Source organism: Anolis sagrei, chromosome 4 (genome assembly GCF_037176765.1).
Source record: "Anolis sagrei isolate rAnoSag1 chromosome 4, rAnoSag1.mat, whole genome shotgun sequence".
NCBI classification, from domain to species: Eukaryota; Metazoa; Chordata; class Lepidosauria; order Squamata; family Dactyloidae; genus Anolis; species Anolis sagrei.
The window spans coordinates 149,101,736-149,121,442 of NC_090024.1; the positions used below are offsets into that span (position 1 = coordinate 149,101,736).

At 38.2% G+C, this 19,707-nt stretch overlaps 1 protein-coding gene across 1 annotated transcript in view; it reads left to right on the forward strand.

The window, feature by feature from the left end:
• Positions 1-19,707, forward strand: part of SNX7 (sorting nexin 7) — a 54,512-nt gene that overhangs the window by 25,511 nt on the left and 9,294 nt on the right. The window contains exons 7-8 of the mRNA XM_060773943.2: positions 1,916-2,002; positions 11,035-11,187. Of these exons, the coding sequence (XP_060629926.2) occupies positions 1,916-2,002; positions 11,035-11,187 (240 nt within the window). The remainder of the gene's footprint in view (positions 1-1,915; positions 2,003-11,034; positions 11,188-19,707) is intronic.

Sequence of the window (19,707 nt, forward strand, 5' to 3'; positions counted from 1 at the left end):
TGACGACGCAATTAAATAATGACTTGACATGGAGATGCTCATGTAATGTTTTTAAGGCTTTGTACGGGTTTTTTTTTCTATTCTTATATTGTATGCTAATGTTTTTAACAGTATTTTATGATTGTTTTACTTGTTATAATTATTGAGGCATCAAATAGTTGCCAATTGTGAACTGCTCCGAGTCGCCTCTTGGCTGAGAGGGGCAGTATATAAATGTGATAATAAATAAATAAATAGGCCTCCAGAAATTTACTTCCCAATTAGAATAAATGCATGCATGCCAAGCAAGGCAGGGTCCAAAATCAACAGGGTACTGAAATCTCCCTTTCTCGCTCTTGTTTCCATTTTAGAACGTTCACACAGGCTTTAAGAGCAAAGAAAACTTTCTCTTTCGTATCAGTGGTAGTTACGTCAGTAGTAAATGGATTGGGACAAAACACACACTTATATTTGTCATAGTAAAGTTGCTACCCAGTTAATTTCACTGAGGTGCTTTTTTTGAGAATGTTTGCAGATTCTCCCTCTAGTGGTGAAGGTTTGTATTTACTGTGTTTTAAAGTCATTTAAGCCTGATATAGAAATCGCTGAAATTATGAAGGTGCCATTCACTGTTACTGTATCCCACAGTACCCTTGTAAGAATGAAGCACAATAGGAGAACAGGGAGGTATCTACTCTTCAGAATGAATGCAGTTAAACACAACTTTGACTGCCATTTTTCAATGGTTTGAACTCATGGGAGTTGCATTTTTATGAGGCAGAGAAACCTAAAAATCTTGTAAAACGACAGCTCTCATGATTCCATGGTATTAATCCATGGTGGTTAATGTAGTATCAAACTGCATTTATTGTACAGAGTAGAATGAACTTTGATGCACCCGTCCCTAGATCAGTTTTGATGCACCCTACCTAGATCATACAGAAAGAACCATGTGAGCATCAGAAGTTAGGCTGGGTCTATCTTTTGAGTATTCTACCTGGGAGCAGCATGAGATAAAACCATAAGGCCATTGGTACAGTAAAAAAACATACTGTTTTTCATTTTCCAAGATTGCATTGATAAATATCAGCAATATCTAGCATATCTAAGTATCACAAAAATCACTTTGTGAAGTGGGCAAGTTAAAATCAACTCAAGATGAATGGAATTACGTCCCCAAAGGGTGCCCATATTTTTATTTATGCTAATATAGGTACAAATCTTGCCAAGAAAACCCTGTGATAGGTTCATCTTATAATAATCATAGTTTGGAAATGACTTGCCAGCAGAGAACAGGGAGAATGTTTTTGGTTGATGAATTAGGTGAAAATGAAGAGAGAGACTATAGCAAAGGCAAACAACATATGACATCCTCTAAACTCAAACTTATTAAGCTCACACAAGGACTATGGGATTTGTAATCTGACACCTTCTGGAAGGCCACAGGTTTCCCATCTCTTGACTTGATAATATAATTGCATTTCTTAGATCTCTAAATTCCTCCTAAATACAATAATAATAATATATACTTCATTCATCCTTATATCATCTCTATACTCATCCTTACCTTATGCTATATTTTGCTCCTTTGACAGCTGCCAGAACTTCACCTAGCTGTGTGCTGTCATTATAGGGCATGGGAGGTAGTGCTCATTCAATAAATAATCATTTTTGAAACACTAAAATAGCATAACTGTTTAAGCACATATACTTTTACCAGCATAGCGTGATAGATTTTTAACTCTTCCTGTAAAGGAAGAGGAAAATGACAGATAGGAAAATGGCAAGTACAAACTCTACATGCATCAAATTTCAGTATTATATGAACACTTCTGGGAGAGGGAGTTCTCTATTCACGTTCTCCCCAAGGGAACCTGCTTATTATTATCTGCAGATTATGTTGTGCTGTAATTTATCTGTACTGTTTGCATTTCAGGGGGTCTTGAAAAGAAGAGACCAAATCCAAGCTGAGTTGGATGCCAAAATTGATGCTGTATACAATAAAAAGATAGAAAACGATCTGGTAAGTAGGCAGATTCGCAAAATGTAATGGGGAATTTCTTACAGTAATCAAAAATTGGATTATATCATATTGCTAACTTATTGCTACTCAGGACTGCTCATGAAGATAGATGACAAAGTACATATATTGGGACTTCAACATCTGCTTTGGATTCCTAGGAAACAACTAGCTCAGGATATTTGTCCGTCTAGATATGTATTGCTTACAGCTCTCCGGTGTCCCTAGCAAAGGTCTTTCCTGCTACCTAAATGCTTTAGCTGGAGATGTTAAGGAATCCTTTTGTGTAAAACACATGTTTTACATACCATTAAGCTGCAGACCCTCTGTCTGTACTTTTCTAGAGCGCAGTCCAAGGTGCTGATGTTAAATTAAAGCTCAGATTATCTCCTTCCATCTTTTCTCCAATATTTATCAACATTTTGTGAACACCTTGATCATACTATTGCCCCTTCTACTTGTTAGTCGTGTGGGTGCCCCTTTCTGACATAGTGGCCACGTGCTCAAATGGAGTTCCATTAATAGATAGGAGCAGTGGCAGCAGCGACACAGAGGAGCAGACTGTGTCCTAGACTCAGCACAAAGAGTTCAACTCCCTATGCAGCCATGATAAGCTGCTAGAGGATTTTGGGCAAATCACACTCTCTCAATCTTAGAAGAAAAAAAGTGCACACCTTTTCTGAATACATTTTCTGAAGGAAATCCTAGCATGACTGACTATAAGTTGGAGGTGGCTTCAAGGCATATAACAACAACTCCTTGCTCCCAGCCAACATTTTAACACAAAGGTGGAAATCACTCATTCCTTACTACTGTGTATGCTGGCTAGAACTGTTGGCAGTTGCAGTCTAGAAACTTTTGGAAGACCACAAACTTTTGGAAGGCCTCTCCTCTCCTAACCAATATGTTATATCACTGAAGGCCCCTCCTGCCTTGTAGAAAATAGAAAATAGGACCTTTAACTTTTTCCCCTCTTGTCCCTCTCTTTATTTTTTTTCCTAATTGTCCTCTTGCTTTTTGCTATGGCAATACTTGCAGAGGTAAAAACATCTGGACAAGACAGTTCCAGAGGGGGCAGAATGTAAGCAAAATAATTTAAAGCATCTTTTCATACTTTCTGTAGCATAAATTGCTGCCTTCAGAGAAAGGAAAGTATTCGTCCATCAGAATTTTCATTGCCATAGCTGCACTATAGCATATATTCTTGAGAGAAAGAATTGAAGTCCGGAGTTAGTTTGTTCTGACACGTAATTTATATCCCTCAGCACTTTGTTATAACTTACAACAATAAGTGGTATGGATATCTATTAATGTTGCACTTCGTAATTCACTCAGCACTTAAATTACAAAATGTATGGATTCCATCTCATTTTGTTGCATGTATCAAACCCATGCACAGAGGATGAGTTTTCTCACCTTCTTCTCAGTGTAAGCACACAAGACACCAGTCAAGGAATCACCCCATACCAATTGATATTTGGTACACTAATGGTTACTAGGAGAGTCAGAAAACTACATGAAACTTCTGTTCCATTTTATTTTTAAGAATGCAATTGAATGCAAATTGGGAGTACAGCTTTTAAGTATTATGTAAATTGCCATACTGCAATTTCCTTGGACCTAGATATGTAATTTGTTTGAAATTTGAGTGCAGCTGTTCACTTACTGATCTAAAAATTGTGATCTGCTTAATTTCAGGTTTTGAAATTTTATATGTAAGTGCTCCACTGACTCTACAGCGAGAAATTGTGGCTTTAAAAACTAAGTAGTTCTGTACAAAACTGAATTTAAGATGAGTCCTGTGTCACGTAACTGGTAGTTAGGTCAGGTGCACTTGTTTTTCTATTTGTTGTTTTTTAAAAAAAGTTCTTACATCAACCGCATAACAGAACCAAACAGTTTCAAAAACAATAACATGCTGCCTTCTGTTATAAAGATACCAACTGAAAAGTTCCTCAACCTGAGATTATCCCAAGATGACCCAACTCACTTCCTGAATCTCTGCCCCATTTAGAATGGAAAAGGGGTTTGAAAACAGTTGTGACTGTCTCAAGGATTCTGCCATTTCCTCCTCCTTCATCTTTCCCTTGAATTGAAGATGAAAGAAGAGTGAAGCCTAGGATGAGCTCGGAAGGCCCCACAATACAGTTAAAACTTTTAAGATTTTGTTAAATTTAGCTAAAGCAGGAATCCCTGATACATGTGCGAGCAATGAGCTTCCTTGGATACAAAAGAGCTTAGCTCTTGTGCAACATTTGAATTCAAGATCCACAAGTTGAAACCCCACAACTGCAAGATAGTTGACAATGAACAAAAGTAATGCACTTTTTTCATTAAAAGTCCTATAATGTCATACCTCAATATGAAGGTGCATGTTTTCAACAAGTTTTCCCAGCACAAGTTTTTCTTGTCAAGGGTGAGAACTTTGCGAGTATTACTTACCGCAAGTTATTACTTATACAACAAGTAACAGTAGAACCAAAGCTGTAATTACAACAATCATGAAAGACTTAGACCCCTTGTACTCTGTCCTATATCACAGGATCTGATCCCAGATTATCTGCTTTGAACTGGATTATATGAGTCTCCTCTACTGCTATATAATCTAGGATAAACAGATAATCTGAGGGTTTTTTTCATGTCAGGAGCAACTTGAGAAACTTGAGGGGCTTCAGCCCCCCCCCCCCCCCCCGAAATTCTCATGTTGGTTCGCGAAAAGGCCTTACTGGTGCATTATTTAAACTGTTGTGTTTATTCATATCATGATCTGATCACCATACTCAATATATCCCATATGCATGGGGGTATTGGGGTAACAATACAAAAGGTTTCCTAGGGTAGACCCTCTATGGCCCAGGACCATGCCAACTGTGAAATTCTAAGAGTTGTAGTCCAGAAAAATAACAATTCACACAAGTGAAATGTCTAAGCACTGAGTTCAATATTCTAGTTTGATTTCTTTGGGCATACTTGAGAATTGCTTAGGTTCTTTGGGTGCAAAATATTTCTCTAAGACAGATCTAGAGAATCTCAATTTAAGACTAGGAGAGATTTCTCTGTGAAACCCTTTAGAACTGCTGGCAACACCTTACTTTATTGCCGCAGAGAACAGAATCTAACTCTATTATGCCACTTGTCCTTCCCTCCCTTAGGCAGCTCTCTCATAGGTCTTAATGAGCTCTACACAACTGTCCATTTGAGCTTCTCTTTGAAAACTGATATCTAAAAATTATGTTGACAGTGATTGGCATGAATGTGAATGTAAGGTGAAGAGGATTTGTACCAGAGAAATGGAATCACAAACATGTCATTAGTGCTGAGAAAAGGCTATGGCATGTAATCTTTAAACAGACATAAGTTCTTCCCTGTAAAAAGTTCAGCTGTGACACCTAAGGAATGGATAAAGAGGATATTTTTGTAGCTGATATATCTGTTTTAAACTGAAAATCAATTTCATTAGAGATGTCATAGAATAAATTCAACAGCTTTCGAGATACAGCTCATAAGTATTGCAAGCCATGAGGTTTTTCTTTTAGAATCCTCTGCTGATTTATCAACCTTTTTCTTTCATAAGAAGGCTGCCAGTGTAATAAAGTTTGTAGAATGACATCCTTGGAAGAAGAAGGTCCACACTCAATGTTTATGGTAATCACATAAGGGAAGATATAATCCTGGCTTAATCTGCCTCATAAGGATGTAATGAGGGTGAAATTGAAAATTGATTGTTTCAAGGAAGAACCTAGGAACTTGACTTAAATTGGGCCTCAACATTGGTCTAGGAGTCCCCGGTGGCGCAGTGGGTTAAACCCGTGTGTCGGCAGAACTGAAGACCAACAGGTTGCAGGTTCAAATCCGGGGAGAGCATGGATGTGCTCCCTCTGTCAGCTCCAGCTCCCCATGCGGGGACATGAGAGAAGCCTCCCACAAGGATGGTAAAACATCAAAAACATCTTGGCATCCCCTGGACAACTTCCTTGCAGATGGCCAATTCTCTTACACCAGCAGTGACTTGCAGTTTCTCAAGTCGTTCCTGACATGAAAAAAAACTGGTCTGTGCAGTTAATTTCTGTTCCATCATGATTGGGAATTGTGCTATTGTTGTGTACCTTCAAGACATTTCTAAATCATGGAGACCCCTACTGTAGGGCTTTCTACAGATTAGAATATGTGACTCACCCAAGGTCTTCCAGTGGGTTTCCATGATCAAGTAGGGAACTAAACCCTGGTCCCTAGAGTCATAGTCCAACATTCAAACCATTACACAATTTTGGATCTCTGGAAGCTGTGGAGCCCCTCAAATGTGGTTGGACCTCCAACTTCCTGAAGCCACAACTAGTGAAGCCATTGGTAAGGAATGATGGGAGTTGCATCATCTGGAGGAGTAGTGCTGTCTGTAGTTTTGGGTCTTAACAGAATAATAATAATAATAATAATAATAATAATAATAATAATACTTTATTTATACCCCTCAACATCTCTAAAGTGCTATATAGTACATAGAATAAAATACATCAGCGTATAAAATTAATAACACATTACATAAATCAGATATATAAATTAAGTATAAACAACTTTTATTAGATAGAAACAGTAAAATCTGGCTATAACTGTTGATTAAAAAGTTCACAATCTTTCCTTGTCTTAAGTGAAGATCTTCTGAATTTAAAAGTTTGGAATAACAAAGTTCAGGCGTCCCAGCAGGTCAGGCAGGCTAAAGAAAAAGGAAAAAGGAAAAAGGTTGTAGCTATCCAAAATTCATGGTAATCTGGGGGAGGGTGTCGATGTGTTTATTTATTCATTTATTTGATATATGTCCCACCTGTCTCCTGACACGGAGTTACAAGGCAGTGCACAGCAAGGTGAAGGAAGAGACATACATTAAAACACACCAAGCTGTAACATTAAAATAGAGTAAAATAAATTATACTATTAAAACGCAATTGTGTTAAAACAGCTTCTAAAACACAGTCGAATTAAAAACAGCTTCTAAAGCACAATGTAACACCCATCCCATTAAAAGCCCAATTTTCAGCAGCCATTCAATTGCAATAATCGTTCTTTGGAATGAAAAGGTCTTTTTCTGTCAGCTGAAGAACAACAGCTAGGAGGCCAACCTGACCTTTCTTGGAAAAGAGATCCACAGTTTGGGAGCAGCTGCAGATAAGATAACTCTGGATTGGGGGAGGGGGGCTGGTTGGGGGAGGACATATGTGGAGCAGCTCAGTTCTAATGCTTGCATAATGAAATGGTAGGGAGGGAAAATATTCAAAAATATTGAAACAGTAGCTGCAAAATATGTTGCTCCCCTAGACTGAGCATAATTTTCACAATTTTATTTGGAACATTGCGTGAAAAATTTCCCTGTGGTATTTTAGCACAGAATAAATCATGTTCTGTGCAGAAAATAATATTTCTGTACAGAATTTTTCTGCACATAAATTATTGCTTCCTACTCAGCTCTAAAACACACATAGATATTTTGCACTGTGGTGTATTCTGCAGTTACCAGCTGCAGAAGGCCCCACAGAAAATGATGTCTTCTGGGCATTAAATGTAATTTTGTGTGCAAAAATTATCACATTGCTCAGAATTAGTTCTGAACTGTAAATAGTGTTCAAACACTGCATCGTTTTTAAAGACTTTCTTACAGTGAAAAAATTACTAATATTCTGTATTGCTTCCCGTAAGAATGAAATTAACAAACTTAAATATCTACAAAATATTCAGTTCAAATAGAAACGAGTACTTTCATATTATTCATCATTGACTAGAAAAAAGAAATTTGATGGATACTACTTTCCCTATGCCATTAGCACTATGAAATTGGTAGATATTTTTCTTGTTTTTTTGTTTTCTTTTGTTTTAGAAGTGAATGCAAAATAACTTTAAAAAATCTTTATATGCTGCATGGAAACAACATATAAATAATGTAGAAGAAGTGACCAAATCATGCTCAGAGCTTTGGTATGTTTAAAAAGCCTGGGTGTGAAGCCAGAATAATTTCACCATTTTAGTAGAGACTAACCATCCCCTGCCATGCGTTGCTGTGGCCCTGTCTGGTGATCTGGAAAATAAAGTAACAAGAAAGTGTTGGTTTCTAATATATGCTATTTCTTTATGCTTGTGGGTAAACAATATTTCTTGTTTCTTTGCCAGTGTTGATGTAGAGATTGTCCGGCTTGCTTATTCTGGAACATTCAACACATAATTATTCTTCTTTCACATCTGTGATACCATATCTGTCATATACATGTGTGTGTGTGTGTGTGTGTGCAGTGAATCATATATATCTATCTATATCTATGGCTGGATGCCTCTTTGTCAGTAGGGCTTTGATTATGTTTTCTTGCCCTGGTGAAGGGAGTTGGACTGGATGGCCTTAAGGCAGCATTTCTCAACCTGGAGGTTGTGAGGGAGTGTCAGAGAGGTCACCAAAGATCACCAGAAAACACAGTATTTTCTGTTGCTCATGGGAGTTCTGTGTGGGTAGTTTGGCCCAATTTTATCGTTGGTGGGATTCAGAATGCTCTTTGATTGTAGGTGAACTATAAATCCCAGTAACTACAACTCTCAAATGTCAAGGTCTATTTCCCCGAAACTCCATCTGTGTTCATATTTGGGCATATGGAGTATTTGTGGCAAGTTTGGTCTAGATCCTTCATTGTTTGAGTCCACAGTGCTCTCTGGATGTAGGTGAACTACAATTCCAAAACTCAAAGTCAATGCCCACCAAACCCTTGTAGTGTTTTCTATGGGAGTCCAGTGTGCCAAGTTTGGTTCAATTCCATCATTGCTGAAGTTCAGAATGCTCTTTGATTGTAGGTGAGCTATAAATCCCAGCAACTACTACTCCCAAATGACAAAAACTTTTTTGAGTGATGGTCACTCCTTGGATTAGTAGGTGCCTTGTGGCCAAATTTAGTGACAATTAGTCCATCGGAATTTGAATTATGATGTCACTCAAAATGAACAGAGCATTTTATATAGATAGATTTAGGAAGCTATCAATTTATTTTATTTTCCTGAGAAGATTTCTGGTACAGTTGTATTATCCGGGCGAATTCCAAAAGTGGGCCTAGACTTAGAAGGATACTTCATTTTATTGGGGGGGGGGGGGGGGGGGAGTTGAAGAAGAAAAAAAATCCCATTTTTGCTTATTATTCCCCCCTCCTCCCCCTTCCCATATCATAAACAAGGGTTGTTTCCAAGAAGAGGACATGGGTGGGGAAAATAACAGGAAAACAGGGGGAAATGATTTCACTCTTTCAACTCCTTTCCCCGCGCAAAATTGACTATCCTCCTCTCTCTAGCGCCTACTTGTGGCCTCCATCCGGATAATGAAACAGTACAGTTTATTATATACATGGCCAACAGAGAAGAAACATGGTCTTCTACGCTAGGTATAAGCTGTACCTATTGAAGTGATAAAAACATGGGAGAATTTCAGGTCATTCATGAAAATTCACAAATTCCCTTATATGTAGGAAGAGGAAGAACTTGAGGTGCTAAATCTATGGATTCTCTCACCCCTGGAATGATCAATTTCATCTGCCAATTTTTCCATTTCTACAATGCTATTAAAAACATGCTTCAGCCTTGTCTTTTTTATGTGTCTGATCAAATTAAATGGCAGTAAACAAGAATGTGCCAGGATGTAACTGTGGCCTATCTACAATAAGTGCCCAGAGGTGGTTACTATGGAAACTGTTATGAAGTAAGGACTGCAAAAATGTGATGGTTGTGAATCCTCGTTGAGTAATGATTAGCTTGCAGGATCTGTCATGAAAAATCTGGTGTCAAATGAATTGTTTTTTTTCCCTTTCATAGCACAATTTCTATGTCTTTGCATAGTCAGAAATCTTAGGGTGAGCCAGTTTTTTCAGTGTTATCTCCAGTTGTTTTCCATAATCATCCAAATTTCAAAATTGAGATGAGGTTGCCTCGACATGTACAGCATTCCCAGTTTTCATAAGCCTTTGTGCATCACGTCCATGTGCATTTGTTTCTGCAATACGTTTTCTCATTTTTTCGTCTAGAGAAATTACAAAATAAATCGAAAGTATAAAAGAAAGTAACCAGCTCATGCCCTCTTTTGCAACTTCCTAAATTCTGAAAATATAGCTAAATATTAATGAATTCTGACAATTTTATTATGTTACTTGTTAGTAACATCTATATCTTATGGCATGGTGGCTCATCTTTCTCCTTTATCATTACACCAACCTTGTGAGTTAGAACAGGTTGCAGTAATGTGATTGGCCCAAGGCCACCTCGGATGGTTCATTGGTCAGCATTGATTTCCTAAATCTCAGTAGTAAAAACTTAACAAATTCATATCTGTCACATATTTGTTAAAAACACCGAAAACATTTTGTGGCTTCTTTGGTGTCCCTCTTGCTCATAATGAACTAAGAGCAGAAGATAGTGCAAAACGGACACTTTCATCCAGCAGATTCAGGAAAGCTTGAGGACTGTTACTAGATTTTGGAAAGGTTATATTTTTGCCCATGTTTGGACTACAACTCCCAACATGGGCATGCTATCTACATGAAGGGACTTTTACCTTGCAAAGTTGGAGGGCCTCATGTATTTCCTCGCATAATAGTTGCCACCACGTAAGAGCCGTACCCATATTATTACAGTGGCAAAATTTGGATTTTGCTGTTCCTTGCATAATACTTGCGCCCTTTATTCACTTTCCAACACAGGTGCACGGGCAAGTGAATAAAGGTTGCAACTTACCCGTGCACCTGCCCCCTTGGATCTATGGGGATTCACTCAGTTGGCTGCCATATGAAGCCCCATAGCTGCATAGTTTTTCATCATGTAAGAATCACCACTGTGTAATAGTCACACACCCTCTTTTGGGTCAAAAGATGGGGGAAAGTGTGACTTTTATGCAGTGAAATAAAGTGTTTTACTCAGTTCCTAATAGCCATCTTTTCTATAAGGTAAGTTTCCCTAAGCTAACTTATTAAGACAAATTTCTCAACTTAGTCCAATAATATATTTGTTTGCTTGCTTGTTTTTCCTAGTTATCTGAAGAGATTGGAAAACTTGAAGACAAAGTCGAATGTGCCAATAATGCTCTACAGGCTGACTGGGATAGGTGGAAGCAGAGTATGCGTGTTGATCTGAAGGTGGCATTTAGCGATGTCGCAGAAAATAATATCCACTATTATGAACAGGTAAGATCTGCCATTGCAAACATTTATTGATTGAGTTGTTTATTGTACTGGCCATACTCCATTACATCAAATAATATACAACTTTTAAAAGTACAGTATACACTTTCCAATAAAAACATGAAAACTTATTCTATAAACTAGGTCTTTCAAATTACAATAGCAGTGACAGGTAAGATCGGCTACTACAAACACTTATTAAAACATTCTCCCCTCCCCCTCTCTGATGCAGTTTATTTGTAAGGGGCTATTATAAATGGAATACTATCTTCAGGGACTAATGTTGTGTTGAAAAGTACAAATGCTACTTGTGTTCCGGTACAGGATTTAAAATATATTCAATTCAAAGCGCTTCTGAGTTCACTGTCAACAGAGGGCAGTCTTGTTTTACAAAGAACAAAGTGCTAGCATTTTTTTTCTTTCCACAATCAGTGAGATTTGTAAATATTTAGAGATAGGGCAGCATTGCCTTCAAGGGCTGTGGAGAAAAGAATTTTCAAATTTGATCAGGAGCTTAACCACCTGAAGCTTTGTTTGATTAATCAGTGAGGCAAACATTAATGGATAAAAAAAGTTCTACATAGATATGTCATCTTTTTTATTGATCTTGCTGCTATTATGTTTTGAACTGCAAACTGATTTGCTAAAAACCAAATCCAAAAAACGTTCCTCTCTTCATGGGCAAGAAAGGTCTTATGTTAAAATATTTGAATGCCAATCTGTTACTGCAGGCAAAGGGCACAGCAAAGAAGAAAATGACCTGAAGAACACATTCAGAGTCTCTTATAGCTGTTGTGATTGTGATGGCTTGAAAGCTGTGTTAGCATAGAATTCTATGAAAAAGATTGCCAACCACATGTCCTGTTCATTCCCACTTTGGTTCTCCCTATTAGTATGGACATAAAAGTAACCAGAAACTAACAATATGACATGTCATTTGATATGCTCCTGTTTCATCACTTCCTCTGCAATAGGGGTAGGCAGCATGCAACCCATGAGTTATATCCCCCTGCAGAAGTTCTAGCTTCCCTCCAAGAATCTTCTCCCACACCACTGCAACCAAACCTCTACAAAAAATTATAAAATTCCTGATCCTGATGGGCTTCAATAACTATTGTAATGACATCTGTTCCTGATGAGCTTTGACAGCTAGTGTAATGACTTTTGTGCCTTGTGGCTAGGTATCATCATAATATGTACAGTACTTTGGATTTACTTTATCGTCAACACTGGAAGATCCTGGAAAAGATGGACTATCCTAACTTGGAGAAGTCATTACTCCACACCTGTGGGTTAAACATTCACTGATATAATTATTCATAGATTGAAAAAAGATGTTCTCTGTACGCATTGCTAGGTCCTACCTACAATGTGATGCTATGATAGACTTCCACCAGAGGTTGACCATAGAATAACTCTAGAGGATCTAGAAATGCTGGATAACACTTCAGCAGACATGTCTAGGTTCTCCGGTGTGATTCTGTAGTCAGCTTCCATCAGCAATTGACCTAATAACTGGGCTAGAGAACCTAAACATGCCTACAATAATGTTCTTTCGGGTATAAAAAATAGTGGGCCAGTTTCTGCTTTTGCAGAGGTCCTTTATCCCAACACCTACAAAAGTGGAGGGCATACTGCATGTCATCTTTCACTAAAACTAGATTTTCTGATGCTTAATCCCCTCTAGCAAATGAAAGCTATTGATGTGTTTTTTCTGTTACAGTGTATAAATTTAACTTTAAACATAATAGTAAGGTTGCTTCCTGAAATGGTCACAGAAATCTGCTGACAAAATAACCTGAAAGACAAAACGGAGACAGGCAGGAATCCAAAATGAAGCATTAAATGACTGCAACTGAAGAAAGGAAATGCTAATGCTCTCTTTCACTGCCTTTGTTCCTCGTGACATCATGGCCAAGGCAGGAGAGGAGGCAGGCTTAAACCTTCTGTTCCTCTCACTGTGATGTCTCAAGCAAGAGAGGTGCAGACCTGTGACTCAAATGATGCAATTTTTGAAGAAATATTTGCATGATAGAGAAGAGAGTAGACTTTATGAACTAGTGTAAGGAATATTGCACCTTTTGGTTGACCAAAAATGATTATCACCACAAGTGGATTTTGGATGTGGTAGTTGTATATGTGTGCGTGAAACAGCACTTCCAGGAGTTCTGTCAATCTTAAGGCACAGGAAAGGTATTATTTTTTGGATTGCTGTGGAAGATAGACATGGGATGGAGTCTCTTGCCAATGTCATTGGTGAATCTGTTGCCATGATACAGTAAGTCCACTCTTGACTTTACACTCCAATGCTTCAACTTGTATGGTTTCCCCCTAGTACCAGATGGGATAAGATACACTACAAGGAGAGCTCCCATGCAATGCTGTGCTATGGAGAGAGGAGCAGCTATAAAAGTGAAAAGTAGATTCATTGTCCCCAAGGCAATACATCCACTGCCTGCCCCTAAATTCCCCTAGAATTCCCATGGGTCCACATCAGTTGCCTGCTCCTGCTTTACAAGTTAGAATAGGTTTGTTCTTAGTTTATAAATCCTGGTTTGTTTTGGAATGACATGCCAAGTTTTCAATTTTAGGTTAGAGTTTGTACTAGTTAGGAGAACAGAAACAAGAGAATGGGCTGTGTGCATTTCTTTAGAATCCAGTTTCTACAGAATCTGGGCTTACAATTGGTATATCATCATGATCAAGAAAGAAAAGGTCAATATATTTTAACTGAATGTCTTTTAAATTTGACAGCTATTTGGCAGAAAGCTGTAAATATTTATGGCACTTGTAATACACCAGATTCACTAAAAATGCCCACGTGACATTCTTTGCCTTGCTAGAGTTTTTTTTTTTTGTCAAAAATTGAGATCCTAAAGCCTATATGCTTCCGGGCCCAATTCAAAGTACAGGTTATTACCTACAGAGACCTATATGGTTCAGGTCCAGCCTATTTACGCGATCTCATCTTTGCCTGTGAACCTGTCCAGGCCTTAAGATCTTCCAGGGAGGCCCTCCTCATGGTCCCATCACCATCACAACTACGGCTGGTGGGGACAAGGGAGAGGGCCTTCTCAGTAGTGGCAACCTGGCTTTGGAATGCTCTCTCTAGGGAGATTAGATAAACACTAGGCCTGGGTAACAACGCAAAAATTTGTTTCTAAAATCGATTTGTATTTGGGGTTTTTTTTTGTTTCGATATTTAAAATAATTACAAAATTTTCCCTTAAAAAAGTTCGGTATTTACGAAATTTCGTTAATATTTACAAAACATTTTGTAAAGATGGCACCCTTTTTTTTCAATATTTTTAAAATATTTTTTTAATTTAATTATTAATTTAGTAGAATAGAGAGGAGAAATTATTATTAAGGAAGGAAGGCAGGCACTCACTCTGGCGGGCCCTCAAGCGCTGCCGCCGAGTCGGGCCCGGCTCCTCCGAAGCAATGCGAAATTGGGAGAAGGGCTCCCCAAAGGCCATCTAGCCCAGCCCTCCGCTAAGGAATTGGGAGAATGAAGCACACCCACCGCAAAGGTGAGGAAGGAGGAACGGGCCGCCTTCCCGCTGAGGGTCGCTCGCCCTCTCGCTCGCCCTCTCGCTCGCTTGCTCAGCCGGCGCCTTCCCCGCCCTCTCCTCCTCCTCCTCCTCTTTCAGGCTCTGCCTCTGACTGGCTAAGAGAGGAGAGAGAGGAGAGCTCCCAGCAAGCATCTAGCCAGGCCATCTTACGTATTTCCGAAATGGACGGAAATACAAACTTTTTTGGCGCCTGCCGTTTCGATATTTAAAAACACTTCCGGGTTTAAAAATAAGTTTTGTAATCGTTTTGTAATTGCTAAAATTAACGAATATTTAACGAATTACAAAATTAACGAACAAAACCGCCCAGGCCTAATCACACTCGTGATTTTTAGGAAGAAATTGAAAACCTAGCTTTTAAAACAGGCTTTCAAAAATGGTCAAATCATCAATTGGATTTTATGGCTTATTTTATCATAGCAATGGCTGGGATTTTTTTTAATGTTGTTCAAAGTTCTTTTATATAATAATTGTTTATTGATGGTTGGTGCTTTGCATTTATTTTTTGTTTTATCTTAATTTGATATATTATATATTTTGTTTATATTATCTACTATGTTTTATTTCATGGTAATAAACAGCTCCAAATCCCTTTTTGAAAGATGAGGCAGGGTATAAATAAAGTTGTTGTTGTTGTTGTTGTTGTTGTTACAGATTGCTACTTTTCTTTATCAATTAAAATAAAAGGAACAAAATATTTTCCTTACTATAAAGTGGATTGTACCCCGAACAATCTTCTTTATTGCAAACTTAGCTTATTGGATTTTATAATTCACAATATCCTTAGCAATTTCTTTCTTTTGTTAAAGATGCCATTTTATGCCTTTCAACTTTTCCTATATCAGTGGGGCAATAAATCTGGCATGATTTTTAAGTAAAAAGGAGAGCTATCTAAGATGCTGAACCTATTTTTCGGGTAGGATTCAGCACTTTAGATATATTTAGAGTCTAGGCTAAAACAGAGCAGTTTTACAAACCCACTTACATGGGAGTCACCAATTGCCACAATTTCCCTTGATAATATGTGTTTATATCTAACATCTTTATGCTAAATTTATCAATTATTTTAGTATATTGTAGCTTGATAAGTAAGGCTACTTAATTAGCCTGAGATGGGCATGGGAGTATTCACAGTCAACTGTTGTAGATAAAGATCAAAATGTTGCCTGACATCAAAAGGCTTGCTCTTACTTGACATTTCTTCAGCTTTTTCCTATCCTCGTGTGGCTTGTGAGTTTTACATCACGTATATGCCCCAAAGCTAGACAGACAAATGTTGTGCTCTAAAAATATTAGGCTGTTGTCAGAGAGGGCTTGGGGCATTTTATTTTCCTTATAAGAGAAAAGGAAGGATTTGAAACCCAAGACTTGAGCAAGAATCTCCTCCATGCGTTGTTACAGTCACATCCCCCAAATTCTTAACCATTCTCGTGTTTTCTGATGCTGTGCTATTGCACTGTTAAGCACTTCTAGCTCATTTCCAGTATTCAAATGCTGGCACATCCATCCAGAAATCATCTATTTTCAACACTGGAGAAACTCACCAGGAGTACCTTACACTTCTCATTCTCCTGAGTGCAATGATTTTACTTCTTCTCCTGCTTTTGAATTATTTTATTGAAAATAAAGCAAAATTAACTTTGGCAGTGCAGTGTATTATGCTGCACTGTCCTTAAGTCTTGCAAGTCACATTGGAATTGCCTATCAAAGTTCACCAAGGAAAGTCCGGAAAACATATTATAGGGAAACAATTTAGCCACCCTAATCTAAAGGGAAAGAAAGCCCTGAAGTTCTTCTCCAGTAGTGAGCAATACTCAAACCAAGGAGAGATTCTTACCATTACCTTCACTACCTGCCCTCATGGAGGTCTCCCTAGAAGATTTTCCATACTTTGATATGGGGCCAGCCAACATAAAAGGAAGAAAGAGATGAAAAGATTTATTTCATGTCATATTTGCCAAATGAAGATAACTTAGAAGCTATGATGGATTAAACCCAAGCTGTAATCTGTCTTAATGTTCTGTTCATTCAAGGTCCAACCAGCTTCTTCTGGAAAGTCTATGAGCAGACATGAGTGCACTAGCAATCAGCCACCTTAGTTTATGTTTCTCAAAAATTGCTGTGCAGGTAGTACAGGTAGTATATAGTTCTTGGATTGTGGCTACCTCTGTAAATTTGTTCAGTCTTCTTGTTTGTGTATGAGTCTTCAAGTCATGTGGTGACCCCATGAATTTCATAGAGTTTTCTTAGGTAAGGAATATTCACAAGTGATTTTGCAAGTTCCTTTTCCTGAAATATAGTTTGCAGTATGTGGAATTTGTTGACAGTCCCCCATGCAGGTACTAACTAATGCTGACCTTGCTTAGCTTTCAAGATCAGGTGGGATTTGGTGTCTTTAAGTTAGCAGTCCAAGTTGGTAACCATCTCTGCATCAAAGAAAGGAAGAAGTCTGTGTATGTGGGTGGGAGCTCGCATAGATTCAGGAATTGAATGTAATGGATTTTCTTCCATTCCCCAGTGTTCCTAAGACAGTTTTTAGAGAGCCACGGGAGACTTGTTGGTCTCTAATTTACATATACAATAGTGCAATATGTAGATTAATAACACTGCAATATGTAGATTAACAACACTGACCATAGTGTAGGTCAGTGTTATTAATCTACATATTGTAGATAGGGAGCCCCATAAGTCATTGGCAAATCTTATGCCAATCACTCTTTCTGTGCCATAGCCTGCCCTGTCTCATATGTCTGATCTGTTGATCATAATACATTTCATTCATTCATATGGTTGTTGTGATGAAAATAGGGAGAGGTAAGAAAACAATACATGCCAATTTAATCTCATTGGAGAAAAGTTAGCAAACAAGGGCAATAATGAAATAAATAAAATTATTACATCATCATTTCTTTGAAGTTTGAAGCAATGGTTTTATAACTTGCAAATCATTTTTCTAACCACTACACTGCATTCCCATTAATGTATTGGAACTGAATGGGTTCAAAATAGTTGAACTTGTTCTGGGTGGTATTATTTGGTTGTCCTTGTGCACTTAGTACAAATCTAACCTGTAGGTGCACTGAGGGACAAGGTGACTCTGCTGTGTCTTCTTCAGTTACTTTTATTGCCTTGGGTTCTTTTGTATCACAAGCTCCTTATCAAGACACACAAGCACTTCTAAAATGTCATTTCTCCTTTGTTAGGACTGAGGTAAAGATGTGACCTTAGAGTTGTTCACCTCCTTTCTTAGGTACTATTGCCTGCAGATTTTTGCTGCCAATCTGTCGAGCCCCATTTAGCTAGTATGTAAGAACAGGTTTTATCCTCCTTAAGCCAGATTAATGCTGTCACTATGTGAAGTCTTTCTTCAGAGTGCGCCTATGACATGATGTACACTGAGCAGAATGGTTGAAAATGAGCCACAGAACTTTCTGTTGCATGTCACTTTATCTGTTGCTTATGGGAGCTGTGGATTCTTTCTGCTTTAAATGTGTGAGATGTTATGCTGGGTACAGTTTGAATTGTTCTCTAAAATTTGTTTCAAGGGCCCTGGTCTGAATTCAGAGGTCTGCCTTCATCCATGTGACTTTGAAACAGAATCATCTACTAGTTAAGGAATTTCATTTTATTTAACACTATATTCCTTTGGAAGGTGTTTGCTCATTTCATTCCAGGCCTAGGCAAGCATACAGATAATTACAATTCTAAGTCTCTTGTTTTCAGGTCTAGTCCACTGGCTTAGGCTGTAGTCCTATAAAGACCTATTTGAGAGTATGGATAGGAAGAATATTCAAAGAATGAGTCGTGCTAATTAGTGGATTGTTATGACCAACACTCTTCCTGAAGCCCCATTTTCATTTATTTCCCCAAGTATTCAATTAGACTTGGAGAACTGTATCCTCATCCCTACATCACCTTTTTCCTCTCTGCTCTTAGACCACAATATAGTGACCAGGTGACCTCTGATAGGGGTATTACTTGAAACTATGTAGGTGTATCTGGTACAATGAACTTCTCCTGAAATAGGAGAATTTATAAATGACTGTTTGTTCACTGATAAGTCTATGGACTGTAATAAATGTTGTTGTTGTTGTTATTGTTGTTGTGGCCAGATAAAAGAAGAGGGCAGCTGAGGACCACTCATTTATGTTCTGATCATTGATACATAAAGATATAGGTATCAAAATGCTTTTCATTATATATGCCCAAAAATGTGTATTCTGGGCCATCCTTTAGAGTCTGTGTGCTAAGTACCTGTTTCCTTCCACCAACCTGTGAAAAATATTTCTTTAAAAAAAACGAAAGGAAAAAAAATCTGTAGTGGGAATTACAACTTGGACACACAAATACTGCATGCTTGACAATCAAAAGAAGAGCCCGCTGTTCCCAAAACAGCAGGTAGCCAACACTATTGTGTTTGTATCACATTATCAGCAAGGCCTCCCCTGCGAGGAGAACAGATGAGCTTTATGCTGTTCTCCATAGCTCTCCTCCTCTATAATGTTTAATTCATCATTTCCCTGAATGACTTCATTAGCTATCACATCATCTTGCTGAAAGGGGTATACAGCCAGATAGAGCTAAGCAATTTAAGACAAGGTAGAGTCAGTAGCACTCATACACACTTATTTTTGTGCTCATTTCATTGGGAGATGGTGCCACTGAGGCAGTGACCTATCATGGGAGTTGGCACAGTAGGGAATCCAGAGCCACTTGAAATGAAGGTTAAAAGGATTACCATACATATATTCAACCTCATGTATAAGGTGATGGCAGTTTTGGGGAGGAAAATTGTGGATTTTGACATGATGCGTGGATTAATTGAGGATCATTCTGTGGAGAGGGGAAAGAGCCAGCATTGCCTTAGAAGGCCTGTTGTCCTGGCTACTGACACCATTCCCCTCTTTCTTAAGCATTCAAAAAGGACTTTCACCACTCTGTTAAGAGA